We start from the raw sequence: 27,986 nt of genomic DNA on the forward strand, positions 1-27,986 counted from the left end.
GGTGGGGGTGGGGTGTTGGCGGGGATCAGCCGCCGCTGTCACCTCAGGGGCAGGAGGGAGGCCGTGAGGCGGGAAGGTGAGCCCGCTGAACCCCCAGGGACAGCTTTCAGGGGCTGGTATTTTAGGCGATTCAGGCCCTTTTTTCCAGTGAAGGCCACGTATTAGAAGCGTCAGGTGAAAGTGTAACTGCTGGTGTTTCACTGGTGTTTTCCAGAGCCTGCTGTTTGTACCGGCCACCCCTTTGCTGTCCCCCGCCCTCCTCTCCTCAGCCCCGTTCCCACTCCTGTGTGGCTCCAGGCCCTTACCCCCCAGGGACACCTTTGGTGTCGGGGTGACCATGCTGGGGTTGTGTAGAAGTTACCTCTGAGGCAGTGCCAGCTGGGGCACTCTGGTGTCCATTTTGGGGCTGAGTTCCTTTTGGGGAACCCTTTTGGGGAGCGCAGGGTCTCTACCTTGTGCCCAGCGCTCTGCATTGTAGCACGGTGAAGCAGATCACTGAGCTGGGCTCTTATTTCTGGAAGGAGAGTGGTTCCTTTAAAAGGGAGGTTTGTGTCTAAACCAGCTCACGGTGCCTCTGTAGGCAGGCAAAATGCTGTAGCAGGACGGGTGGCGCAGCAGTGGGAATTAGCAAAAAGGGAAGAGGATTTTGATCTTTTTTTCCCCACTCCTAAAAGAGGCAGGTTTCAAACTGCACTTGAAGTAGCACGTAGAGAGAGGATTAGTGAAAGGTGCTCCCCAGAATGAAGTCACAGTGAAAGAATCTTAGTAAATAACAGGAAAATAAGAAAGAAGAGGCTGGCGGTGAGGCTGACCTGCTGAGGAGCGAGTGCTGCTTCTAGTGACAGTCTGACGTGTTCCTTGTGTTTAGTTTTCCTTCCAGGAACATGGCTGGGGAGCATTCCTCGCTGAGAGACTCGTCAGGTAAGAGCTTACATTTTAAAAGTTCTTACTAGCATGCAAAAGTCATTCAGCTTTTCAGAAAGAAAATTAGTATTCAATGTGTGTTTATTAACATTTATTTATTTATTTATTGACATGGGAATTTCTTGGTGGTATAATCCCAGTACTGGTGGAAATACCCATTGGAGGTTGCTGTAAAGCTTGAGTAGAACAACAATAAAAAAATCCTATTATTTTTGTCAAAGTTGCTTTTCTGGTTTCATAGTCTAAGTGATAGTTAAATAGTGTAGATGCAACCTGTGAGTGCACTTTCAGAACATAAAGTTACAATTCTGCTAAAAACTCCTGTGAAATCTCATTGATTCTGCGATGCAGAGGCAGTTATCCTGACAAAACAGGTCAAAACTTCTCAAGTTTTGTTCTGATGGGGTGAGGTGTTCTTTCTGAATGTGTCTTTCAGAAAATGTGATGTTGTAAATCGTGGACTCTCGGGGTACAATACCAGGTGGGCTAAAATGATCCTTCCAAGATTGATCAGTAAAAATTCTGGTGCTGAGAGTACTGTTGCAGTTACTATTTTCTTTGGAGCTAATGACAGCGCTTTGAAAGGTACGGTAACTTTCATTTTTTTCCTGTGGCCTGTTCTCTTAAGACAGTTTTGATAGTTTAGCAGAAAAGACTAAGTTACACAGACTTTTCCTTCTTCTTCTCTGTGAAATAGCTGTCCTTTTTTCGTTTTTACAGTGGATTGATTGTATTTAAACCTTGCACCGCCTTCTCCTTCTCTCTGACCAAGTTTTAACAGTAACAGTAAACTTGAAGGTGCTCAAGAATTATTCATATATCCAACACTTAAAATTGGAGTTGGGCATCTAGCTGATGTTTCAGCCCTTAAAGCAGCCTGATGGGTTCTTGGCAGTTGATGAAATGAGGGAAGATAGCATTGGATTCTCTTAAAGATAAGCATAGTCACACGCAGAGCTTAGTCTAATCAGAACGATAAGATCAGTACATAAAGGACTGTCTGTAAATCCCATGGGAGTTTCCAAAATTTTCTCTGCATCCAACAGAGTTAAAAAATCTTAGGTTTTGTTTTGGGTGAAGTTTGAGGTGATGATGTGATCTAACACTAAGATACAACCTGTAAGAAAAAGCATCTTCAAAAAAAGGTCATTTATTTTTCCCTGTGCCTCACCTGTATTAGTTTAAATAATGCTGTGTTTAAACTCCTGATTTGTCTGCTCTGCATGTTGAGGAACTGCATCTTCCCACCACACCTCCCGAATTAAGCAGGTGAACTGCTTACCAAAAGTGAGAAGTGCCCACCTTTTTATTCTGTATAAAACGCGCTTTAGTTGTCATGTAATAAATGTGTAAGCAGCTCAATTTTACATCACTAATGCATTTCCTCCACCCCTGACAGATCTGAACCCTAAGCAACACGTTCCTTTGGAGGAATACGCTGAGAACTTAAAGAGCATGGTGCAGTATCTGAAGTCCATAGACATTGCTGAGGACAGGATTATTCTGATAACGCCGCCCCCTCTTCAGGAGTCAGCTTGGGAAAAGGAGTGCCTTGCCAAAGGTAAAGGAACGATGCATCTGGGCAGAATTTCTGCTTTTTAGCCCCACAGTTCAAGTCAGTGATCCCAGACTGACAGACCATCAGTTTTGGGTTGGTGCCAGAGTGCGTTCGTGTTCTTTGAGCTGATGGGAAATGACTGCTAACTGGTTCTGCTAAACGCCTTTTGGATGAGCCTGTGGAGTAACTACCGCCTAATTAATCACATCCTTCTGACAGTGCTGACTGATCTGCTCATGCATAAAACTGACAGAAGTGGCTGCCCCTCGGGAACTTAGGTTTTGTCGAGGTGTCCCAGGCAGACTGCATCATCCTAGCAGCTCCCAGAACACCACGGATACCAGAAGGGACGTTGGCATCGTGCACCTTAGGAAATGTTCTAACAGTCACAGCACACTTCACGCCTGTTTGGATAAGCAGTACTGTCCCAGGCAGATTTATTTTAAATTTTAACAATAACAACAACAAAAACCAAGAGAGAATATCCCATTCTAAGGACAAACCTCATGGTGGACAAACACCTGGTGTGTTACTTGGTTTACACCTGTCTGCATAAATGGAAGAGAGTGAAGTAAGTTTTTCTCCATATTTATAGTTTTTAATTTAGAATGTTGTTATACAACATAATCACGCTTCCCTGTTATCAAGAAAGCATCCCTGGCATTATGTTTTTGCCTGACTTTTTCCATTTGAGGGCTTTGCTGTGTGTCAGTGATCACTGCGTGACACAGCCTCTGGAGTGCAGGGACTTCCAGTCTGATCAGCAGGGCAGATTTGACAGTGCAGTTGCAAAATAAAAGAAAGTCCTAGCGTAATACAAGTTGCATAAGATTCTTCTCGACTCACACCAGCTCCAGAAGTTTCCTTTCTGTTTCCATGCTCCTTTTTTGGTACCTACTGAGTAATGGTAGGCTGGGCAGGATTGGCAAGGCAGAGAAAAGGAGAAATGAACTGGGGAGATGCTGTGTTCTGCTGTTTCAGAGCTGAACTTGACTATAAAAGAACTTTGTTTTGATTTTCAATTTAATTTTTTGAAGAAAAAAATGCATTAAGTACCAGATGCTTGTTTCTAGTTCTGCAGCCCCCTGCCGTCAGGAACTTTCTGCTGAGGATTGCTAAACCTTTCCTTCGTGTCTGGCAGGGGACAAACTAAATCGCCGCAATGCCACCACGGGGGAGTACGCCCAGGCCTGCGTGCAGGTAGCCAGGGACTGCGGGACTGACGTGCTTGACCTATGGACACTGATGCAGAAAAATCAGGTACGGTGTCAGGGGAGAGGCTTTGAAACTCAAATCGCTGAAATGATGCTGAATATACCCAAATCCCATCTGGGAGAAGTGACAAAATATTCCAGCAAGGTAAAACATGCCTCAATACAAGCTGGCTGTTAGCCGTGGTTAGCCAATGGTTAGCTAAATCATACGATCATTTCTGGATGAACGGCAGTGACTTCGGCTGGCAAAGCATTCTCTTAATATTTAAATACAAAGGGCAAAAGCAAAACCAAACAGTATATATACCAGCTGGTTTTGAAGAACTTAAAAATTTGTCAAGACTTTCTATTATTTGCAACTGGCAAAGATGCTAACACATGGTTTTAACCTCCCCTGTAGGATTTCTCTTCCTATTTGTCTGACGGGCTTCACCTGTCAGCCGAAGGAAACAGCTTTCTAGCGGCACAGCTTTGGAAACGCCTGGAAAAAAAACTGTCTGCCCTGCCCTGGTTGCTTCCCTACTGGCGGGAGGTGGACCATCTGCACCCCGAGGCCAGTCTGCTGTGAGGACGCGATGCAGGAGCGAGCCGAGGGAGCCAAGCCTGCCCGACAGAGCAAGGCTGCTGACGGACAGCCCGTACCCGCAGCGTGCTGCAAATGTAAGAATAAAGATGAGACCAGGGGGTGGTTTGTCTGCATGCATCCCGTGCCAACAGGTTGGCAAGTTCTGGTGATAAACTCTGTAGGAGAGCTGGAGGAAAACCGCTCTGAGCTGCCCTGTGACTGCAGGAAAGAGGCTGCCTTAAGGGTTGCCTGCCCTAGCCGCAGGGCGATCGATGCAGGCTATCACTTTTAAACATCTAGATGCCGATATGTAGCAGCTGCAATTATATTTTCTTTTGTCGAGAACAATTCATGCCTGCTGTGTTTGGTTGTAATGGAGCAGTAAAAGCAGTTATCTGCGTGTTGGCAAGGCTTTTGGTAGTGATAGCTCATAGTTTGGGGGGTGTGTGGGGCTGAGTTCAGGCTGGGCACCAGCAGTAGCTTCTTTACACCTGCTTCTCGCAGAGCCCAGGTGTTCAAAGCAGGGCAGCGCTTGCACTCCTGGCATCACTCTGGTGATGCACGTGCTCCCTTTGAGACACTTGGATCACGAAGTAACTATCAAAAAAGGGTTTGCTTCTGTGCTGAAAAAGCTCCCTCATAACACACTTTGCTGCCAAGTCGTGTTTCAAGTGAGCTTTGGTCTTAATCGGTAATTTAATGACTGATGTAAGAGGAGCATACTGCTTTGAGCCAAGAGGACACAAGCAGACTACAACCCTGTCTTTACACACTAAAAAAAAATTAAAAATTGCCTGAACCCTGGATCAAATTGAACAAGCAGTTTGGGAAAAAATTAGCAGGATGTGAAATAATCAGCCAACCATATAGCAGAAAAAAACGGGAGTACTGCTGGAACGTGGATTAAAGAGAAATAAATAGCACGTCACGGTAAAGAAAAATTCCTCTGGGCTGTGTTAACAGTTCCATCGGAACAACACAGGGTAGGCCACTCGCAGGCCTCGAGTGATACATGTGGTGGGTGAGACCGAGGAGGGAGCACGGACTGCCTGCTTTGCTCAGCACCAAGAGCTTGCCTCAGCTTCGTTAAAGAACCAACATGTTGGCCAGGACCTGCCATCTGCTGTGCAACAGCGTTATGAATTGGCTTGCAGCTGGTTATTTTTCATGCTTCTGGAGCCAGCCCAGAAGCGAGTTGGCTCTATTTGTAAATGTTTATGAAGATTAAACTGGACTGGCTGCTCTGTAATGATTTCCTGCAATAAAGGCTGGCTAAGGAGTGGAAGGGCTCCCTGTGGAAGCTGTCATCTTGCTTTAGCTGTGAAGAAGAAACGGTGCAAGTCCCTCGTTCGGAGTTCCTGAAACCCTGATCAGACAAGGGGATGGATTACAGGATTTCAGAGGTGAAACGATTTCAGATGTAGCAGTCCCTGTAGGACACCCTGAGGCACTCAGCACCCGGCTGCTGGTAGCCTGAACCCCGACCCACACCTCCAAGCCCTTTTAGCTCGCAGTTTTACAGCTGAAGATCTTTTCAGAAAGGACTGCACAGAAACAGCTCTCGTTTAACTGACTTTTTTTTTTAAATATAAAAAGCTTTTATTGTGTCGGGAATTAAATTAACTAACTCCTCACACGTGTACTTCGCACGGAATCAAAAAAAAAAAAACCAACAAAAGAAAACCAAACAAACCAAAACCAGTACACAAACCACGAGCTAGTCAGCTAGGAATACCGTAAGGCACACATTCAAGTATTAGTGTAACAAGGTCCTTGGGTGGGAAGGCAGAGACTCGCGCAACTCTCTCAGCACAGCTTTGGTTACTTCCCATCACGTTTACAAACACAAAGGCTTTCCCCAGCTGCGGTTCCTTTGTGGCTGAGCGCAGGCTTGTAACAGTTAAAACGGGTCTGCTGTCATTCATACATCATGTCAGTTTGATTAATTCATTATTGTGGGAGAGAACAGAGGCAGAATTAAATGCTTCTTTGCTGTCGTGATAGCTGCTCTGTGACTCCCCTGTGTCAGTCCATCTGCTACCAGGCTAAAACATCGCTCAGCTCCCACTCCCAGCCCCAGACCCCACGTTACAGAGCTCCAACCTTCTGTGCCGGCACGCTGAATTAAAGGGCACCACTGCGAGGTACCTGCTCCTAATGTCACATCCCATTACCTGCGTGGGAATTGGAATTCTCAACATCTCCTCAGTACGTGCCCTAGGAGTTTCATCAAAAAAAAACAACAAAAACCACTTTGTTAAAGTCACAATTGTTTTTAAACAACTGTGCTCCTGCAATGGAGTGTGGTATTTTTTCACTTCTTTAGCAGTAGGGGCTTCCAGAGGCCACATAAACCCTGAAAAAGGAGGCTCAGCTCTTTGTACATCTCGACGATAGTGTTACCTATTTCAAAATAACGCTCAGAGAAACATTTCTGCACTGAAATGACTGTAAACAATTAGTTGAAACAGTTCTCATCTGCATAAATGATTTCTCCGTTTACACTTCTTCCTTTTCACCACCACCTGCAGCACAAACAGCTCCTGCTGCGGAGTAGGAAAACCATTTCTCTGCCATGAAAACACAAGACAAGGCAACCTCACAGCAAGAGTCAGAAGAGTTTCATGCTAGAGGAGCACTTCCATGCACTGAATAAGGTTTAATTCTCTGTATGAGCCTTTTATTTGTGTTTAAAGCCGTATAGCAAACTTCTTGATTCTGATTATGCATCTTCATCAGATGCCGTTAAACCATAACTGTTTCCTTCCTCTCGTTTTGTTCTCCAGGTACCTGTAACGTTCAGACTTTTGCTTACACGTACCTCCGATGATCGGTTCTATAAGGAACGTGCTGCAGTGTTTTGTTTTGTTTAAAAAGCCCCTTAATTTCGTCTATCAGTGCCATCAGACTACAAAATATTAAATTATAAAAAAAGGCTGATATACACAATCCGATATCCAGGAGGATATTCTGGTTTGCACCACAGGTTGAAGGAAATGTTAGAGGTCAAGAAAACAGAAAAACAAATCCAAAAAAGCTTCAAAAACAAGCCACTTTTAGTTTGGATTTTCGTTTTTTAAAAGATATAATGCTCTAATAAATGTAATTTAAGGAAGGTCATACACATGACCAGCATCTGCAGTAGGTCACTTCCTTATTTCCCCCGCTCCCTCACAAAAATATATATACATATATCCGTATTTATATAAATGAAATGGTTTCAGATCCAAACGGACTCAATTCGCACGCAGGAGCCGCGCGCTCGGAAGGCAGCGGGGCACTAGCACTCCGTCTCTTTGCTGTCCACCCGGTTCTGGCGCTGCAGTTTGAAGGACGCCGCCTTCTCGCTCCTCGTGACGGGGTGGTCCGTCAAGTCCTCGAAAGATTTGGCAGCCGAGCTGCTGTTCGGGAAAGGGTCCTTCTCGAACCCGTCCTCGTCGATGTGGGAGTCGGTGCTGGGGTCCTCCTGGATGGTGTCCATCCGTTGGTGGTCCTGCTTGGGCGCCGCGGCCGCCGGCGGCACGGCGGCGATGGGCTGCAGGGGCTGGTGCCGGCTGCTCGACTGCGCCGCCGGGAAGGGCTTCACGATGCGGACGGAGGCTGAGTCCAGGCTGCTCAGCATCTCCACGTTCTGCAAGAGGGAAAGCAGACAGGCTCTAGCTCGGGATTCGTGTTTTTTGCTGGTTTCAAGAACGGGTTAAAGAAAGGCACCCTCACGGAGCACCTGCGGCTCAGCTGGGTGGCTGAAGGCCGCCGCTCCCCTCTCTCCCTTCCTTTACAGGGAATATCCAACAGAAGTAATTCTTTGTATTGTTTTCTCTCAACAAATCCAGCTACGCTAAGCATTAAAGGCAGAAAGCCCTTCTATCTCTGCTGGTTTCTACTCCGTTTAAAGCAACATGGGTGACAGCTTCAGAGGGACAGAGGTGACAACCCAGCCCCACCTCCCCTGGGGCCTCGCTCTGCTTCGGCCAAACCTCGGGCTGGAAATGCAAGGTCAAGTCGGACAACACCGGGAGCTCAGTGCAAGGAAACAGCCAAAGGTACAGCCTGTGCCACATTTGGAACCCGAGGAGTTCCTTGAGTTACGCTAAAGAAGTCGCACTGAACACGGCATCAGAGACCTGAGGGGTCCACTCTGATCACACCCACATTCTGCAGCCCCGATTAAATTAAATTCTGTTGGTTTCTGCTTCTATTTGAGCATGGCTTGGAAAATATCCGGAGATTTCCGGGCATGAAAAATCCTTACAAACCTTAGTAAATGCTAATAATGGGCGAGAGAAAGGGAATAGACAAGGGCATGGCATGAGAAGTAGGGTAAAATGTTTAGATGCTAACAGTACTGCTTTTCTGAGCTGCTCAATACTGGGCAGATCCGAGAGAGACTGGATTTCTCTGCTAAACCTGTTACTGGTGCAAGGAGCCCACTGAGTACAGCTGCACCCGCTTCTGGAGCGTGTTCTTGACTGGATCCAAGTACAAAGATCCAAGGTGACTTTTATGGCACGCAAGAGCAATTATGGAGGACTCGAGGACTCAAGCTAACATCACCTCTGGTTACATGCACGTACATTACAGAGGCAATCTGCCTCCGAAGTCTGACTCCAGCACATTTCCTCCAGCAGCTAAGGAGCTCTGCAAGGCTCCTTTCCCTCTCCCATGACAAAAATGACATTTCCTTGACAATATTGCAGTTATTAATAAAAAACAAGCTGTCAAAGCACCAGACAGGATGCCCAAAAATCTTTGCCAGAAGATGCCTCGAGCTGGACTGTAATTAAAATTTATCTGTGCACTTTTCTGCTCTTCCCCTCTCCCAAATCAGCCTCTGCAAAGCGAGACATGTCACCACCTGCCAAGCAACGGGTCCTTGCACCCCGGGGCTGACTTTTCTATAAGTAAGTGGAAAGCCTCAGCACACCCGGCCGCTAAAGGCCCTGCACACGGCTGTTCTGCAGCAGAGACACCACGTTCTGCAGAGATTTTTCTGCTGCGTTGCCCTGAGCTTTGCTGACACCGCTTAGCTGGGAACAAGCGGCCTGCGGTCGGAGCTGCCGAGTGACCCGTGCTGAGGAGACCCTGCAAGAGAGGCGCCGGCGGCGCTCGGCAGCTTCCTGCCTCGGGAGCTGTGGTTGGGGTGAGAAACCTGCCTTGTCAACAAGGTCAAGGCCCAGCTCTTACAGGAAGGAAAAACCAGACCTGCCAAGCCGCGGTGCTTGATACACCAAACACCAGCTTCGGCAAGAAAGCAGAGTTTCCCTCGAATCGATTCGTCTGTCCCCAGCTCGAGGCACGGGGCTGCAGGAACGTATTCAGGCAGCAACTTACACTGGGGCAGAACAGAGACTTGGTGTTCTCCTCGTACTGCTTGTCCAATTTCTTGTCCTGTTGGGAAAAAAGCAAAAAGTAAACCAAAGCACACGCACAACAAGTTGCTTTCCCAGATGCAAACAACGCCCCCGTCCCAGTTTCCCTGCAGGGACACAGCAGGACAGGGGCTTTCTTCCCCCTTCCCTACATCCCCTGCCTTCCCATCCGTCCCCCGGGCTGTGCTCACGGGGCAGCAATCCTCTGCCCCAACCCCACCCCACGCACCCACATTCTCAGTCGCTGTGACCTTTCTCTCTGCACCCATGCACTCAAGCTCAACCTACACCACTTCCTGCCCTGGGTGTCCCCACAAATTGTGGGGAGGGCCAGAGAAAACTTCGACTCTAATGGAAGTTATCAGAATTATGCTTGGGCAGAACCTGGAAGGCAGAAAAAAAATCTGCCTAAGGAAGAACAGGAATGGCTCCAGGAGACGGCCATGGGAGCATGGGGCTGCTAGAGCCTGGCAGAGTTAGCAGGAGTTTTGCCTGTTGAAGGGACACATGCTAGGTGCTCCCTCTGGGCTTTCCTAAAAGCCTCCCATCTCCTTCTCCCGCGGACGTTTGCCAGTCACAACAGGAAGGGTGCTCTCCTACAGCTCAGTCCCAGAGGCAGTCATCTCGAGGCAGCTTACTCACCACGCAGTGCACAAGGATGCTGAGGGGAATCCAAAAGAGTAAGGAGAAGACGAGCACGGAGCCCACTATATTATCTGCTAGGAACTTCCCTGGGAAATTAGTTCAAATCCATTAGTAACTTACCAAATACCATTTCGTGACTGTACACACAAGTCCCCGTTCCCACCGCAAGCCAGCTCACAGGATTTCTCAGATACAACACAGGCTGCAGGACTAGGCCAGCATAATGTAATTGTTTTTTGCCTTTTTTTAAGCATATTTGATATAATTTTCTAAAATAGTTAACAGTAACATTTTTTTCCCTGCTCTTCTCTGATAAGAAATGCTGACAGGCCGTAACATTTAATATCATGAGACTGGGAGCGGGCTATATTTAGTTAGCCAAGCCTCTCTCAATTACAAAACACGCTGCACACCAGTTAGAAAATTCTGATTCTACAGTCTTGTGACAACAAAAAATACACCTACTTTTGAACAGAGATGCATACTGCATCTGCTTAACTAAATAGCTTTAATAATTACCCAGGAAATTTATTTTATATATATATATATTTATCTTAGAACTTAAGTTTGAAGGCCCCAACACCATATAATCACAGGTATATGCCCAGCACTACCACGAACGCAGGCAGTGTTGCCCTGTCATTACACGAGCACCTGCTCATTAACAGTTTTGGGATGATTACAGTACCAGAGCAAGACCCAGTCCCGCTGGGAGGTGGCTACCTGCTCGCATTGCACGGCGGGGATCAGGACAAGGAGGCACGCTTACCCTTGCCAGCCAGTGACTCAGGCACACAGCTGGAGGTGGTTTTATTAAACAAGAGAAATGAAGTTCTCCTTTCCCAGTCTGTTGACATTTAAATCCCACCGAGAGGCCAACTTTAACTCTACTATGCTGCAGCTAGCTGACCTCTAACAAGACCGCTATTTCCTTTCCTCTAATTGACCTACTTACTGGTATTTAAACAAGAAGCTTGCTGGAAGAGCTATCGCCTCTTTTACAAGCTTGGAAGATGACTAGGAAATAACGGAGAGGAAAAATGCAAAATGCTCCCATCCCTTCAGCCTCAAAGGCAAGATCAATACTGTCAAATCTTATGCAAAAATATATCTGTACTTCAGAAACACAGCTGCTAACTACCCTCCTGTAGACGAGCAAAACCAGCCAGCTAACTCCCCCTGTGGTTTTGAGGTTTGTGTCATGAACTGAAGAACCCAAAGGATATGGTTACACATCTTACCAAAGGTATTGATACTAAGTTGGTCTATGAAATCCCAAAACCGTTCAATCACATCCTGTACTTGCTTCTCACATTTGCCCTGCAAAAGTAAAAAAAAAAAAAAAATCATCTTAGGCCACGTAAGCATTAACTACTTGCTTCTTGGAGGGGGAGGAAGATGCCAAGATTTTAATGAAATAAAAGCTGCACGGACACAGCACTTCACACACATTCTGAAGAGATTTACTCATTCGCAGCTTCACTGGTCCATTTTTATTGCCTCTATTTTGCCTCCCACTTTAGGGGACACCAAACTGAAGTTTCTGGAGAAGTTTAAGCACTGGAAGCCTTAATTCCCGCTACCCACCAAAAAGGCTGCAGCTCTCAGGCACCCGTGGTTACAGACAGGCTTCCACAGATCTGGCTGTGCTGATTTAAACGCAGCAGAGCATCAGTCCTTCAGTTCTGCAGCACGAGGGCTGAGGTACGCCCTCCAAAATTCACGCCTGCCAACACCCAGCTTAGCTTAGCCGCTCGGGGCCTGCAGGCTGCGGCTGGCCACGCAGCTGCACGTGGAACCGGTCCCCGAGCGCCAGCGATCCGTCACATTCTCCCTGCCACGGGCTCGCTGCCCCCTGGAGACGCTGCCAGCCAGACCTTCATCAGATTGCTTCCTGGCCTGGTTTACTTTAGTCAGAATTAATTGGGCTAATGCGCACAGCTGAAATAGCAAGCACTGCTAACCTAGCTGAGCTTGTGGCAGCGCCCAGCGGCCGCCCTCACGCGAGCTGCAGGGAGCAGCAAAAAAAGGGCCTAGTAAGCAGTGGCAGAAGTAACAGCTTCACCTTGCTCAGCTCTCTGCGGGACTGTATCCCACCCGCAGCCTCAGACACCCTTTAGTATTTACGCTGTGGAGAGGTGAATGACGTTTCGGAACTCTGTCACACTGCTACCTGGAACCACTTACGTTTGTGTCACAGAAGCCCACGGTACAAGGCTTCCCCTTGCGCAGGAACAGGAACTGGTCGTTAGCATCAACGTACGGTATGCACCTGTCCTGCTCGTCACGGCAGCACACCTTGCAGGAGTTATCCGTCTCTGTAAGAAAGCCATGGACTCGATCATCAGCCCCCAGCAGCACTGAGGGTCACCGCAACCCCAAACCAGGCAGATGTCCCCGGGCTGACCGTGTTCCTGCCCAGCTTTCCAACGAGGAAGGCAGGAACATGCAAGGCACCCAGTTTTGGGCACTCCAATGCCAAGCCCAAACAACAGACCAACGCCAAGCTGAAGCAGATGCCCTGTTATTAGGGGACATAGCAGGACCAAGCTGTGCTAGCTGATACCCCAAACATGCAGGAATTAACAGGAGGTAGAATAAGTTCCACTTGTTGGAGGCCGCATCTGTCCAGAAGTCATTTGGCAACCCCCCTTACAATCAGAGGACAGCCAGACTTTCCCTCCTGTCTGCCTGGGGCTGAGGAAGAGGAGGGCAGGAGCGCCCTCTCCTTTAACTAGGGTGCAGACCGTAAGTCTTATTTAAAATTCTCAACCCAGAGGTCTCAACCCAGAGGTTTGAGAATTTTAGAGAATTAAATTTGAGAATTGAGAATTAAAATTCTCAGACCTCCAGAGGACAGGAGGACATTCACGTTCCTTTTCCAAACAGAAAACACCAGCCCCAGAAAACCAACAACTTAAACTCCATTTTTTTTTTTTAACCAGAAATCTGAGAGGGTCCATAAATTCGGCTCTCCAAGGGGTGAGCCGAGCTCAACCTGAGGAGCAGAGCTGGGACGTTTTGGTCCAGCCCCATGTCACCCACCGTTGCATGCACATGACCGTAGGTTCTTCTCCCTCTCACAGAAGGGGACGCACTCCCCATCCTTGCACTTCCCCATGTCCACGCAGACCGTGTCGTCCGGAGCGTTCCCTGGGGGAGGGCACTCGCTGCTGTTCCCTGCAGGTGGGGTCAACAATGGGAGGACTGTGTTAGAGCAAAGGGCAGAACACCTAGGGGTGCAAAAGAAAAGGGAAAAATGGAGAAAAAACAAAATCCAGACTCATCCCAGGGGGAACTCCAGTAGCTTTTTCTTAGCTTTCAGCTGCCTGCCAAAGTGCCCCGAGAGGCAGCAAGAACTTTGGAGGCTTTCAACAACTCGGGCATCGGGGCACTCTGGTGACCAAGACGACCCTGGAGGCCCCGTCAGTAAAGCACCAGCAGCTCTGCCTTGTCTTCTTGCCTCCAGAAAAGATTATGAGGAGGAAGTAAAGCAGTGGGGAAGTGAAGCAGAGCTACCATAGAAAGGGTGGAATCACTGCGAGGTTCAGCTCATTCCTGTCCCCTCCCCGTGACTTGCCCTGTTCTTTTTTTTTCTTGAAGGGAAAGAAAAGGAGGAGGGGGGAAGAAGAAATCAACATTCTCCATGTTCTCCTGGGCAGTAACTCACCAAGTGGCTCCTGAACTACAATGAAACTCATTATAGGGCAATTTTGTGATGCTTAGCTGCTCTCTAAAATTAGTTGTACCGGACAAACAAAGGGCGCTAGTCTGAAGGCTGATCTAACAGGACGCTGTGCCCGGAGCACTTGGCTAGCTGATGTAAGGGAGGCAGAACCATGTCCTACCAGTGCAGAAAGACTCTCCTTTACAAGTGGCATTTATGGCTTCTTGGCATTTTTTCTGTGCGCTTTCAAACTGGCAGCCTTTGCAGCAGGGGCTGTTCCGATCGCTGTGGAAACATCAACATGAAAAGAAGAAATATTGAGCAACTTTTTTTTTTTCCAAAGAAGTACGAGCACGACAAAGGCAGGGAAAGAGGCCGTTTAGAAAAAAAGCTACTTCAAGATTCACTCACTAGTTGAAAAATCTTGCCCTCTCTGCACCCCCTGTCACAACCATCCTCTACCCACTCTTCATTTACCAAAGAAGATGAATTGAATGCACACAAAGCACGACATACTGTAAGACAACACAAGGGCTCTTGTTCAAGACACTTAAATCCTCATTGTCATCATCAACTTGCCGTGCAACCTAGGACAAGATTTCACACTGTGTTCTTCCCCACAAATTTCCCCCTCCCTACCTGTCCTGAAGGTTTACTGCTGTATTCTGTGCTCTCTCCATCCTTCACCTAATGCAGAAGTACCCTCAGCACAACCACAGTCATTGAAGTTGAGGGAATTTCTTGCTAAACAGGAATTTAGTGAGTTTTCTCTCCTGCAGCACGGTGCAGAGCTGAACCATTCTCTCCCCGCGCATGAGAAGTTGCAGCTCCTTTCCCCTCACCTGCATTTGGCGCCGTCCTTCAGTTTGCAGTCTGCAGAGCAGCAGGGATCAGCCTGTTGGTGCAGGAGGCCGGGATCGCACTCCTCCCCCTCGTCCACCCTGGAGTTCCCGCACACTTTGTTGTTGCGCTCCTTGAAGCACTCCTGGGCCTTGATCTCTATGGTCCTATGGATGGATTTTTTGCTGCAGCTTGAGAACATCTAGAGAGTCACGAGGGGAAAGAGCAGCACTGAGGAGTGAACCTTTCTGTCAACAAGTGCATCTAAGACAGTCTCGGCCTGTGTAGACCTCCAAATTCTGGCGTCTCAGAAAGCAATAATCTCTCCATACTGACATTTTGATAGCTTGGAAAAAATTTAAGGTAAGAAAATAATGGCTGGGTCCGTAAAGGATGCACAGATATCCTCCCAGCCTGGCTCAGAGTCACCGAGCCAAACCCCGCTGCTGCTTCAGGAAGGGCTGCAAAGTTGCAGCAACGGGGACAGTCTGGGGTGCCTCCTGGCAGCAGGGTTAGGTGTAAACCCTAATAAGTCAGACTAGACTGCAGGCTACTCAATTCCCTTGATATCTTGGTCCCTCAGCTGTGAAACAAGCACGACGCCAAGTCCACGGTGCAACTGCAGATTTCTGAGACTGGGAAGCCCCACTAGCAGGCTGTGCCATCTGGGAGCCTCTGACAAAACCACCCAAATGCTATTTAGCGCTTGCTGCTGCAGGTCCCGTATTTGAACCTTGCAGATGACTTGCTTCCAGGAGCATTTGGCCACAGCTGATTACAAACAATTGATTACAAACACTACTGGGACACGCTATAACTCCAGTGAAACTCAGAAAGCAAAGATCATCTTGCAGGGAACCCAGCTGCACACAAACATGTTTTCTTTTTATGCCTGATCTGTTTTTTCCCATCTGTTTCTACCTAGAAGAATCATTAGCTGAACAGTCTTTCTGTGCAAAGGATCACCGACCATGGTGGAGATGTGTGCGCGGAAGCAAAATTATGCAACGATACCTTATTGTTTTCGTGATCTCCACTGACAGCAATCGGATACATAACGTATTTCCCTCCCTGGTCTTCAGTGGGGGCACATTCTGGCAGACTGTCAGGATCATGCTCTGCTCCAAAGTTATGTCCAAGTTCGTGCGTCGTAACCAGGTCAGCCTCCTTTTTTGAAGAGTAAAAAAAAAAAAGGAGTGCTGAAAAAAAAATCAGTCTGAGCAGGACAAGAGGTGATCCCGGCTACTTCCAAGCCACCTACAATTCTCAGATACACACTTAGATGGAAAAGCAATTTCCCCATTATCATTTTTTTTTAGAGGTGGGGAACTAAAGGCAAGTAAAATCATGGCCCGCTTCCAAAGGCACATTCCAGGACTAGGTCTGAGTACTAGATCACTGTTAAAGGCAAACTGCTGCCCTGGAATACCAGCTCTATTTTGTTTTCAACGCAAAGCAGATACTCAAAATATCTAGATCTGATTTTAAAAAGCATAAAAAGTTCAAACCAAAAAACAATCCAAACACACACCAGCTACCACGGTTAGTCGATCTCTTGCTCAAACTTATCATGCCACTATTATTATTCCTTCTAAATGGATGACTACATTATGACTGGTGAATAAGCTCCTCTTTTGCATGACTACTAGGAAAGGTATCTACAAATGCAGCCCAGCAGGGGTGAATTTCCAACATTTTTACACGGCAAGACTCCTGCCGAGGATCCCAAATACGTGTCTCTCTTCATGGCCTTGACCAGCAGGTGGTGTCAAGCTCTCAAGGTGACAACCACAAAGAAAACTAGCACAGAAATAAAAGTTAACCACAGGGCGACTGCGTGGTTCATGACAGAGAAGTAAGTTTGGTGAGGAAACAGTCATTGCTGCTGCTCTTCAGGCACAGGAAGGACTACGTGCCGCAACAACGCGTTGCGTTTGGGGGAGGGTTTTAAGCAGAATTGTTTTCTTCCTTTTTAAACCTGATCAGACACTGTGCACAACTCTCCCTGTGAAAAGAGCCCGTGCGCACCTACTGCTTCATCCCAGCTTTGTGACTCCTGCTGGGAAGACGTCAAACTCAGTCTCCTTTGTCAGCCAAGACAGGGCTCCAGCTTGGAGACTGAGCAACAAATGCAAATAGCGTGGCAACTGCTAAGAGCTCTTTGTCAACATCCCTCTAACACAAAGCTCCACTGTCTTTTTCTTTTTCTAGCTTCTTGACAGCTTCTGTGCCAAGTTTTAGCCCACACACCAATTATGAATTCCATTTATAATCAGGCTACAGCGACGCACAGCTGAGAAATCAGCAGAAGGGAAAGATGTCCAACTGCAAAAACTTGGGAGCTGCAAACGCAGGCACTGCTCCGGTATCTTTACAAGCGAAACAAATCTCACGTTCAGGCCTTTGTGTCTTCACTGTCTCATTAGCTATGAAAAAATCCAGAGAGCATCAATTTACATTAGTATTAGTACTAATAAGCCTATTTCTTGTCCTGTTTGAGAATAATTTTTTGTTTTAAGCAAAATACATTTACATTAATCTTTGGATATCAAAATCCTGTTTGTAGTTGGATAACTGCGTCTCCTATTAGACACTGGCCACATTTCCCCATCCCTGTTCTCAGTGAATTCAGCCTTCAATTGCAGTCAGCCCCGACTCCTCTTGTCAACAAGGACAAAAAAATGATAAGGGCTCTGTGACCTAGATCCTTGTCCCCTGGGACCTGACTCAATCTGAGAGCCAGCAGCTTGCTTCTGACAGCACAGAGGCTTGTCACAATCCCAGAAAACTCATCACCAGCAAACACGTACGTACTCCAAACGTTCACTCTCCGCAGAGGAGGACACTCTCTTACCTTTGTGAGGATGGTTTTCCCATAGTTCTTGGTGCTGGTTAAGCCACTGTTCAGATAGATGTCTTTCTTTGCAATCTGACTGTAATAAGCTAGAGAGGTGAGAAAGAAACAAATCAAATTGACAAGCGTTTTTCTCGGTTTCGATTTTTTGTTGGTTATTTTTTTTTCCTTTTTCTTTCTTGGAAGTGGATGTGGGACTATTCCTTGTTTGGCAAAATGAACAGCTTTATTGTTCTCACAGACTCACCAGTCAGCCTCTTGCCAGTTTTTTTTTTTCTTTTTTTTTCAGTGGGAGTTCTTTAAAGCACAGCACAAACAGCTCATGTATTGCAGTACAGGGGATAATACAAGAAATTTCCAAGACAACAGCATCTGCCATTCCAGAACTGTTGCAAGATGCACCCAAAGTGGAACTTGGTCTAGCCAGGCTGTGGTGGCTTTAACAAAGCTTGTTCAATCCAGATAGCCTCGTGACTTTTCTTCCCTCCCTTCTTTTTCTAGCTCCAGCCAAGAAATTGGCCATCTATTCTATCCAAAAGAGCCACCAGAGACTATGCAAATAATATGTCATGATCCCTGAAAGCTAGAAGAGGATTAAATACAAGTAACAAAAAGTAGCTTTCTACCCACAATTGGAAAGGAAAAGAAAGTCTTGCCTTTAGGACAAATGCCACCGTGGCTGTTAGGTCTGGGAGAGCCAACATAAGCCAGTCCAAGCGTTCCCATATCAAAATCTTGATACGTGAAAAGATGAGCAAGGCACACGTGAGCTGCTTTCTCCGCAATATCAAAGCTAAATTGCTTTAAAGGAAAAAAAAAAAAAAAAAAGGCAAATCTCTGTAAAACACTTTCTGGTACATATTAGTTATCTATAAGCATGAACATTTATCTAATGAGCCAGGCACCTTCTAAATCTGGTTAAGTTAGGGAAAAGCAGCTGTTGCCTGTCCTACAAATGTGAAGAAAGTTAAAATGAATGCCCAAGTACACTGTATGCATTTCTTTACGTAACTTGTCTATTCACTTCCCCTTTTTCACACAGAGGGGAAAACCAACTACACTCATTTGATGAAGGTCACAAGGCAGTGTCAGGGCCAGATGTCCCAGGACTGCCTTTTTTGACTCAAGCAACATACTAATTCCAGTTGGCGTGTGCTCCATAACCATACAAAGAACCCCCTTACCATGGGCTACAGGGCACACCTGCTAGTTTGACTTTGTGCAATATCTGTACAGCAGATGAAGGAACTAACAGAGTTTCATCCATTACTACAGAACAGCTGCGTGAGTAGTTCTCTGTAAGGGCCAATTTATTAATGGTTACTACCTACCTCTAGCAGCATTTTCACATCCCAGGCATCCTTCTTATCATCGGGGTAACTCTTTGCCATGTTGTAATGCTTTTGTCCGGGTTGCACGTGATTTGGTTCATTGTGGATGATAATCTACATTTCAAAAAGGGTGACAAAACAACACTGAAAAACTGTGGTCAATTTTATGACTACAGAAAAGTTTTCAATGCAATTCTAAATATCTCAATAGATCTGCAAGCAGAAAAAAACAGATTCAGCACGCTCCCAATATTAAGTTTTCAGCCTCTGCTAATTAAGATACACTGACTAGATCTTAAGCAACTACACCTGCCATTTTAGAATAACAAAAGTTGTCACTGAGATATTGTGCTTTGAGGTGCACGTTAAATCAAAATCAACACAAAAACAAATAAACTGTAACAAATACAACCAGGATTTACATCATTTACATCTAGTGTAAATAAGCCCAAACCACCACAGAGTTCTAGTTAACCAAAACATATTTTAAAGGATTGCTACTTTCCTGGTAGCCTAGATTTAGTGCATCACGTTGCTTTCCCTCTCCAATCCCCCCCCCAGCTGTCACTCCTTCCTTGTTCCTGGAGAGCCTTGTCCAGAAAAAGGGCAGCTAGCTTGTACCGTGAGAGTCCCCGTGTGCCACATGACAGTTCTTGCAGAACTTAAAGCAGATGGAGTCATTTTTAATGCAGGTTGCCAAATTTCTATGTGCTAGCTTACAGGACCCATCATATAAATTGAAGCCACTACATCCTCTACATCCAGCTGTATACCATCTTCTACACTATCATGATATTACGATGTCTAAGTGCAGTCAATAAAGCTCTTCAAGCAGGATTTGTGGTTTTTCATCTGTGTTTGAGGCACACTCAGGCTTTATAAGCTAAGCACTAGCCAAAGACAAAAACATTAAGTATACGCCTAAAGAATATGTCTAAGAGAAACAAAAACTGCTCATATTCAGGAAAAAGGCACCTCTGAACTGAAATTACATATAGAAAGATGCTCCTTGAGAACTCCCATCTCAAAAGCTGCTAGGAACTAGAAACGGACGTGCTGTGTCAAATCATCAACACCAGCAAAAAGAAAAGCACTTTTGGATGCAGTTAACAATGTAAGATTTGGTTATTTTAGCTCTAATCCAGATAACAAAAATCAGAAACCCTGACATTTAAAATATGTTCTTATGCTTTCAATTGGAAACCCTTTGCATAGCTCAGTGAATACCTACCTGCTCTATCTGTATGCCATAGCCTTTGAAGGCCCCATTGTCCCAGGAAGTATTTCGATAGATGTCATCGACTCTGTCTATCAATTCAATCTGTGTAGGAAAGAAAAACAAGTTATTTAGTTCTGAGCTTTTGTGTATGGAAGTTCAAGGCACTCAGAGAAGCTGCAACATATTTATCTAGAAAACACTCACTTCAAATTAAAATTGAACCTCATAAAAGACAACAGACGTATTCACTGATCCAAAACCAACAGTGCTTGGATCCAGGGAGTATTATCAAATATCCCTGAAAATTTTCCATCGTAAAAAAGCAGTACAAACTTTGCTACTTATCACTTTCATCTGTGTAGTGGAAGAGATAATATTAAGAACAAGACATCTTGGGACACTTTGTCCATATAGTAGTTTTCCAAGTTTCTTTGAGGGGAAGGGCAGAGGGAACTGTTTTTACTGCTTTGTTTTAGCGCTACATTTAACTGACCCCAAGGCCTGCTTCCCTCTCCCAGGCAGTAAACTATGATTTTTCCTCATTATGGTTCAAGTACAAGGTTCCAGAAAGTCTCTCGTCAGTGTTCACAATCAATACCACCCTTTTCGAGCTGCTCTCGTCTTCTTAAAAAGAACCTTCTCCTAAATATAGACCATCAAAATTGCTCAGAATGAAAAATGACATTCACAGACACTCAGTAACAGCTTGCACTTGGTTTTTCCAATCACTGTCTTGTTTACAGCACACATCAACCCAGAGAACACAACGGTAGGTTAGCCTGGAAGAATCATATGTCAGATGCTGAGATAATCACATCTCTGAAAACAGATGAATTAAGGCTCTGTTACCTGGGGAATGTAAACATTTCTGGGGACAGAAAGGTCAAAAAGCCAGCAAAGATGGAACAGAGTGATTAGCATGTCAAAAACTCAGGCTCAGAAAGAGGCTCTTGAGAAAGAACAGATCTCCAAGAGTGGTTTCACTTGTTTTCATCTCCAGTCCCAAAACCCACACTCTATTTCTGCTGTGGGGCTGTAGGCAGGTGTTCTATTTCATAACCCCACTTCCAACCAAACTAGTTGTCTACTGAGCCTATTTCTAATTTTATTGATCTGGACAGAGAATCCTGGAAGTTGTTAAAGTAGTATACGAGTTGTTTTTGCCTCCCATGTGAAATTTAAACATGTTTGGACCATTTATACCAAAATTCAAAGTCTAGGAGATTGTAGAACTCTGACTGAAAAAAACAATTAATTTTGGGGAGAAAATAGGATAGCTTCAAGTAGTATGCAAACGGAAGGGATTTGAAACTTAAAGACTATTTAACTACAGTATCACTACTACAGAATATTTTAAAGCATGAATTTTCACTTCCCAAGATAAAAAACACACAAGCATGATGTAAATACATATGCTGTAGAAAAGCAGTACAAGCAGTACGCTGTTATAACTACCGAATCACATTTTTCCCCATTTATTCCAACAAATCGTAACAGGGTATATTTACTTACCAAATAGTTTATAGTGGTACTCTCTTCCCCCCGGCCCATGTACTTGAAGAAACGATGATCTGCCACTACCAACATCTTGCACGTGTTTTTGGAGCTCTCTGGTATGGCTCTTTTCTTCCGGTAGACGCTTGCTAATGTGAGTGTTTAAATACAAATAAACATTCAATGAGCTGTCTGTGGCCATGTCTATTACCCACATTTAAGACCTGAACACAAGTCTGGATGGGTTTTGGTTGTTTTATTTTGGGGGAAGGAGGGGAGGGCACAACTCTTAAGTTTTGTCTTCATAACAGTCCTCAAACTTGTTGTAAGGAGAGGAATGTATAGTAAGGAAATTGAGTTATTCAATAGATTTACCTACAGAGTTTTTATGGTCGTCACCTCAGTCCTAACTCTCTTGCTCCTGTCCCCAGTCATTATCCCCATCCCTGCTGATGCAGTAGGAAACAGGAAAGATGGATTCACAGCTCTCAAAAACTCATCATAGCTCAAGCTGGATTCTTGGAGTGGCCACAGATACCAAACAGCTCCCAGGGCACAGAAGAATAAAATTGTTTGAACATTCCCCTTAAAAAGCCTACCTACACTAGTGACAAGTTTCCTCCTTTCATCATTTTGGGCTTAGTTGGACGTGGGGCAGGGAAGAGGGCATGAAAACAAGTGCTGCTTTTTTCCTCCAGTGACTTAAAAGAGTTAAACTAGAAGGGACAACACAGATTATTGCCTAGGTTGTGATCTTACTTGCCTACACAAACAGAATTCAAGCTTTCAAAGGTTCTGCTCTCGCATGGTACAGATGCTCACCTTCATTTTGCTTGCTATCTTCCAGTCCTTTTGGCAGCAGCTCTTCTTCGTTCAGTTTTAAATAACCACACACTTTGGGGGATTGCAATCGTGAGAAATCTTTAATATCTTCAGATCTGTAGACCAGCAGTCTTTCATCTTGCTCGTTATCTATAAATCTCCACAGTGGCTGACAGCACAAGAGCAACAGAAATGCAGGTAGTTAGGAACGCAGTGAACGTAAAGACTGAGAAAAATACATATATATATGCACAGCCAAATCTCCACAGCTTTATGTGCACACATACACACATAAATTGGACTATAACTATTTAGTGCCTATAAATACGTTTAGCAACAAAAGTACACTCGCAAGAAAGTCAGCTGAATTCAGCCGTTTATGCTACACGGGCATCCAAAGACCTAAGGACTTCTTAACAGAGCAGCAGCAGCCATCTGATAAAGCCGTAGAAGAGAATTTTTCATTCCCTTCAGAATAAAAGCAATCTGAGGAGGCATCTCAACCTTCTCTGTTCCCTCCAGTGCAGTATTAAGACTGGCACAGCTCAGGAGGAGTTATCTGGAACACGCCAACAAATGTGCTGACTGGAGGCACGAGTTAGCTTCTAAGATAACAGATGATACGTAAGTGTGCACCACAACGCCATCGGAGCAGACTCTTCAACACTCCTAAGTCACTTATAAGTGAGCGAAAATTTCTCAAAAAATCAAAGAAAAGCTCAAAATCCCAATATAAGCAGCTAACTGGATAGCAGTTGCGTACTGAACATCGTTTGTTTCTAGTGCCACATCCCTATTATCATCTCTAAGTAACATCTACAGCACCAGCACCAAGCACAGCCCACCCAGAGGCAGTTCTCTGGGGAAGGCCAAGCAACCCAGACTCCAAGACTCCCTTGGCTTTAGGCAGTGCCCTCTGAACTCCAGACAAGTGGTTCTTTGTGATAGTTAACCGTAACTTTCAGTTCACAGCAATAAGGTCCTGAAACGCACAGGCTGTGCCAGGCCAGCAGCCATACACATCTGTGGTATAAAACTGAGGGCAAATGCCCCATACCCTAGGGTAAGGCAGGATGGCATTAAGGATTTATATGAAGGCCCAGCGTTTCCAAACAGTGAGGGCCGTGAAGTAAAGGAAGGCAACAATGGTGCATCTTTGTCCACCTGTTGGGAATGGTCTCTGGCACCTACTGACTGACCACACATAGGCATGATCTCAGGTTGGTTAGGGGCCAAAGCTGACCCTGTGTGTTGGGTGTATGTGGCAAGGTTTTTGTTAGCAGGGGGCTGCAGGGGTGGCTTCTGTGAGAAGAATCCAGCAGCTGCCCCATGTTAGATAAAGGCCAGTTTCAAAGGCCAGTGGAGAGGAGCCCACGCAGGAGCAGGGGGTCTGGGGGGAGCTGCTGCCCGTGGGGGACCCGTGCTGGAGCAGTTTGCTCCTGGGGGATGGACCCCGTGGTACGGAGCCGTGTGGGAGCAGTTCTTGAGGAGCTGCTGCCTGTGGGCAGCCCCCGCAGGCTCAGTTCGGGAAGGACGGCATCCCGTGGGAGGGACCCCACGTGGAGCAGGGGCAGAGAGTGACCGTGAAGGAGCGGCGGAGATGAAGCGTCAGGGACTGACCACAGCCCCCATTCCCTGTTCCCCTGTGCTGCTTGCGGGAGGAGGTAGAAGAAGGTGGATGAGGGGAAGGTGTTTTCAGCTTGTTTTCTTTGTTACTCACTTCCCTAGCTTGTTAGTAATTGGCAACTAATTATATTAATCTCCCTACGCAGACTCTTTTTTGACTGTCACGGTAATTGTTGAGTGATCTCCCTGCCCTTATCTCAACCCTTGAGCCCTTTCCATCGGATTTTCTCCCCCTTCCCCTTTGAGGAGGAGTGAGAGAGCGGCTGTGGTGGAGCTCAGCTGCCCAGCTGGGCAGAACCACCACGCCCAGGGCCGCTAACAGCCAGGCAGCATGGGCAAGCTGTGGCCTCAACACCGCTGCCTACCTTTACTTAGCTGTTCAGACATAGCCGTAAGGAGCAGCCATGGCAGAGTAAGGAGCTGTACTGGAAACTGAGACACGCTTACATTATTCTTGGACCACAAACACTAAAACTGCTTTCAATCACAAGCAGCTTCTACAAGCTCTCAATGCAAAGCACAAGTAGAGTGGTTTGGGTATTCCAGTCACATTTTTATACGAGCAGGGCTGGGTTTCTCAGGCTTACCTATAATTCTGAACGTCTTCTGGTTTGGAGAGGATTGCAATACCCATATAACACTTAGCCATAATTACTGTTATTGAGCCATTCTAATACAGCTTGTGTCTGGGAATAAACTGTTCTGAACAAGTCATTAGGATAGTCTTTAATTTATTTATTGAATTCTTTTTTAAACCAATAGTTTAAAATAACACAATGAAAATGGGGGAAAAAAGAAATAAGGGGGCAAGAAAAAAAAACACATTTTTTTTAAACAAAGCTCAAAGAATGGGAAAAAATCCAATACCTAGCAAAGTCAAAGTTTTGGAAAGCTCAAACCTCAACTCTGCTCCAAAGGCTGCATTGTTTATTATTCTAAAGAACATGATCACCACTAATTGCTAATGTTATCCATTCCTGTTTCTAAAAGACCTATCTCCTTCCAGATATATCTAAAATATGCAAATGTCACAGGATGGCACTCACTAATAAAATTCAGCACAAAGTCAAATGGGTTTCACATTTTTCTGCCACCTCCCTATTCACCACAAAACAAACACCACCCACCAAGCCTATATTGAGCCACAGAGGTGTCACTGTGACTAGCTAGAAACACCCACAGGAGAAAGAGCTGAGTGTCTGAATACTGCTTTCAACAGTAAGGCATACCTCAATATTGTATTCTTCTCCATCAGTATTGATCCTTACTGTAAAGTCTTCATCCCCAATATGTGCCACAACCTTGGAATTATGCTCCCCTTTAAAGATTAAAAAAAATAAATCAGCTCCATTTGCATGCATTCCTACAAAGACACCAATTTTTGGTTGTTGGTTTTGGTTTGGAATTTTTTTTTTTTAATATTTCAAGCCAAATTAACCTCCTCAGTCTCTGGAGGACACTATGCTGAGCAGTTTGAAAAATAAAAAAGGGAACCAGCACTCTCTCTTCAACCTTAACCTCCCAGTGGTCATAAGCATTAAGTCTTGGATTTTACTGATAATTTTCAGGTAGCGTTGTGATAGCTCTGAGGATTAATAAAGAGACACAGAATATTTCTGCCAACACAAGCAACTTGGATCCCACCACTATCAGACAGCAATTTCACAGCGTCAGCCTGCATTCCAGTCGAAGAGACTTTCACCACATCACAAGGGTGACAAACATCAAAACAACTTAGCGGAAGTATTAATGGTAGACTAAAGTGGATCAAGACACTCCTTTTCAGAAGAGAATCCCATTTATCTCATCATAACCTCCAAAGAATCCCATTAAAGTATTTTAATATAACAATCTGGGCAACACTGCATCGCCACTACCTGGGTTTTGCATTCTGCGACAAGAAGTATTTAAACTCCCAAATTCCAGATGGAATTAAAAGCACCATTATCATCTTCAAAAATTAAAAATAAAATCACAAGCTGCTGCGTGGGCAAATTTATCTTCACACTCTGCCAAACTAAATAGAAGAGCCCAATCTTAGGAGCTTGGTGCAATAGCTTAAAAACAAAAGAAAGCAAAGGAACAACAAAAAAACACCGTCAAAAAAACACCACCAGAAAAAACGGAGTGGCATGAGAATAAGAATAAACTCTACTTATTCATCCTAACCATATTTGACGAAAATGAATGCAATATACCATTTGCTTTGGCCAAGAGCCCAGCTGTGCATTCTCAGCAGTGACACACAGCCTAGTCCATACTAACCAACAACGTGTCCAGTGAAAAAGTCTTGCCATTGAACACGGTACTCCTTTTCCTTGCCTTCGCCATCCACAATTAATGCTTGAAATTTTTCTGAAAAGTGTTCAGCAGTTGCAGTTAAGTATAATTTAAAGTGCCTGTAAAAGAATTTACTTCCATTTATTTTTAAGCAAACTATACACACAAGAGAAACAGAAACAGCTTCCTTTTTACTGAAGGTCCAAAAGAAGTTAGAAAGCATTAACTGTGATAAGCAAACTACAAAAACATGTACTATGTAATTCATAACTGTAAATTGTTAGTACTTTATAGAGGATTTTTAAAGTGTTAAAGATGTTAAATTAAAAACATCCACAGGAGTCGTGGTTTGCTCATGATGCACCTTCTCGATACGCATTCAAGCGAAACCAGACACTGCTAACGTATCTGACCTAAAGGAAATCAGGCCAGGGAATCTGTTCACCTGTTTTAAGTTAAATTATCTTAAAGCTCTTGTTTTCGAAAAGAATATAGTCAGAAACCATAAGCAGAAATCTGAACTCTGTAGATTTTTGTGTGTCCCAAAAACACTGGTTATTGCAGAGTGAAGACCTACTCAGGAAAGGATGCACATTGGCTCTTGCCTTCCGTGGTCTGTGGGTCAACGATTTTTGGTTTGTCCCTCTATAATTATTCTGTAATCATCACTGGCAGTATTGCAAACTATTTGGTGCAGTGGAACCTCACCATGAAGGCAGGGTACACGAGGCAGGGCAAGACAGGGGCAGCCAGACAACATCTGATCCTGTTAACCTTTTATAATTGCTACTTAAAAACTACCCCCCAGCATTTAGAGACAAAAAACCATAAATACAACTTGCAGGACAGTTGTAGTTGTAGGGGACAGCTGGAGGAAGGCACATGAGAACAAAGTAGGCAAAACATGTCAGTGGAACAAAACCGACCTACGCTTGTTAACACAAAATGTTCTTCTCACCTCCCTCCCCCATTTCAAATTCACAGTTTCAGCACTCAGATACCTGTAAGGGACTTGTATGAGACTGAATAGCACCTCTAAAACTTTCATGCCTGCTTTCTTTACCATACTTTTCCCCCAGTGCTTATAATTCCCATCTTGTTAAAGAGGTAGGGTTCTCATCAAATGCAGAATTTACACATGGTAGGAGCAGGATTAAACCTCTGGGTGGGAGGAGTATCTCTCGGGCAACGTGACACACACCCTCCCCAAATTGAAGGCAAGAGATTTTCAAGAACCAGAGGACAGTCAAACATGACAGCGTTGCCAAGATGAGGTAAAAGTGGAATCCATCCCAATAAGTGGAAATAATCTACACGAAACTAAACCTAAGAGAAAGACCCAAGAACAACAACAAAAAAAAACTAAGAACAAAGCAAGAGAAGTCTTAGATGAATGCCATTTCTACAAACAGAGCGATACAATGGAACCTGACAGATTTTTGTGTGTCCTCTGAGTCTCTCTGAAGTCACTCACACAGCCATGCAGTTCAGTAACTTAAAAAGAACTGGCCAGTCATGGCAGAAAACACAGTAACTATGTCTGAGTTTGGAATTGTGTCTCATTCATCGCCAACCGAA

The 27,986-nt window shown here is 45.2% G+C and overlaps 2 protein-coding genes across 6 annotated transcripts in view; one reads left to right on the plus strand and one right to left on the minus strand.

The window, feature by feature from the left end:
- The first annotated feature begins 627 nt into the window (after positions 1–627).
- Positions 628–7,106, plus strand: IAH1 (isoamyl acetate hydrolyzing esterase 1 (putative)). Of its 4 annotated transcripts, XR_013948605.1 has the most exons (6): positions 628–921; positions 1,361–1,509; positions 2,324–2,485; positions 3,624–3,742; positions 4,097–4,356; positions 7,048–7,106. XR_013948605.1 is itself a non-coding variant. In XM_080585469.1 (5 exons), the coding sequence occupies exons 2-5, from the start codon at positions 1,416–1,418 to the stop codon at positions 4,262–4,264; spliced, it is 543 nt and encodes a 180-aa protein (XP_080441595.1). In that variant the 5' UTR covers positions 629–921; positions 1,361–1,415; the 3' UTR covers positions 4,265–4,381. The 4 variants fall into 4 exon arrangements, 3 of the variants coding, with proteins under 3 accessions (XP_080441595.1, XP_080441596.1, XP_080441597.1); XM_080585469.1 differs by lacking the exon at positions 7,048–7,106 and having other exon boundaries at positions 629–921; positions 4,097–4,381; XM_080585471.1 differs by lacking the exon at positions 7,048–7,106 and having other exon boundaries at positions 871–921; positions 1,361–1,405; positions 4,097–4,381.
- ADAM17 (ADAM metallopeptidase domain 17) overlaps positions 5,825–27,986 on the minus strand; it is a 34,087-nt gene continuing 11,925 nt past the window's right edge. For both annotated transcript variants that reach the window (XM_080585464.1, XM_080585465.1), the window contains exons 3-19: positions 26,394–26,527; positions 25,358–25,446; positions 22,503–22,671; positions 21,699–21,829; positions 20,199–20,288; positions 18,968–19,081; positions 18,293–18,437; positions 17,637–17,725; positions 15,797–15,949; positions 14,785–14,984; positions 14,124–14,227; positions 13,321–13,455; positions 12,463–12,593; positions 11,517–11,595; positions 10,273–10,361; positions 9,593–9,649; positions 5,825–7,892 (exon numbers count right to left, since the gene is read on the minus strand). In XM_080585464.1, the coding sequence (XP_080441590.1) occupies positions 7,542–7,892; positions 9,593–9,649; positions 10,273–10,361; positions 11,517–11,595; positions 12,463–12,593; positions 13,321–13,455; positions 14,124–14,227; positions 14,785–14,984; positions 15,797–15,949; positions 17,637–17,725; positions 18,293–18,437; positions 18,968–19,081; positions 20,199–20,288; positions 21,699–21,829; positions 22,503–22,671; positions 25,358–25,446; positions 26,394–26,527 (2,260 nt within the window). In that variant the 3' untranslated portion in view covers positions 5,825–7,541. The remainder of the gene's footprint in view (positions 7,893–9,592; positions 9,650–10,272; positions 10,362–11,516; positions 11,596–12,462; positions 12,594–13,320; positions 13,456–14,123; positions 14,228–14,784; positions 14,985–15,796; positions 15,950–17,636; positions 17,726–18,292; positions 18,438–18,967; positions 19,082–20,198; positions 20,289–21,698; positions 21,830–22,502; positions 22,672–25,357; positions 25,447–26,393; positions 26,528–27,986) is intronic.

This window comes from Anser brachyrhynchus (assembly GCF_964034855.1).
Source record: "Anser brachyrhynchus genome assembly, chromosome: 3".
NCBI classification, from domain to species: Eukaryota; Metazoa; Chordata; class Aves; order Anseriformes; family Anatidae; genus Anser; species Anser brachyrhynchus.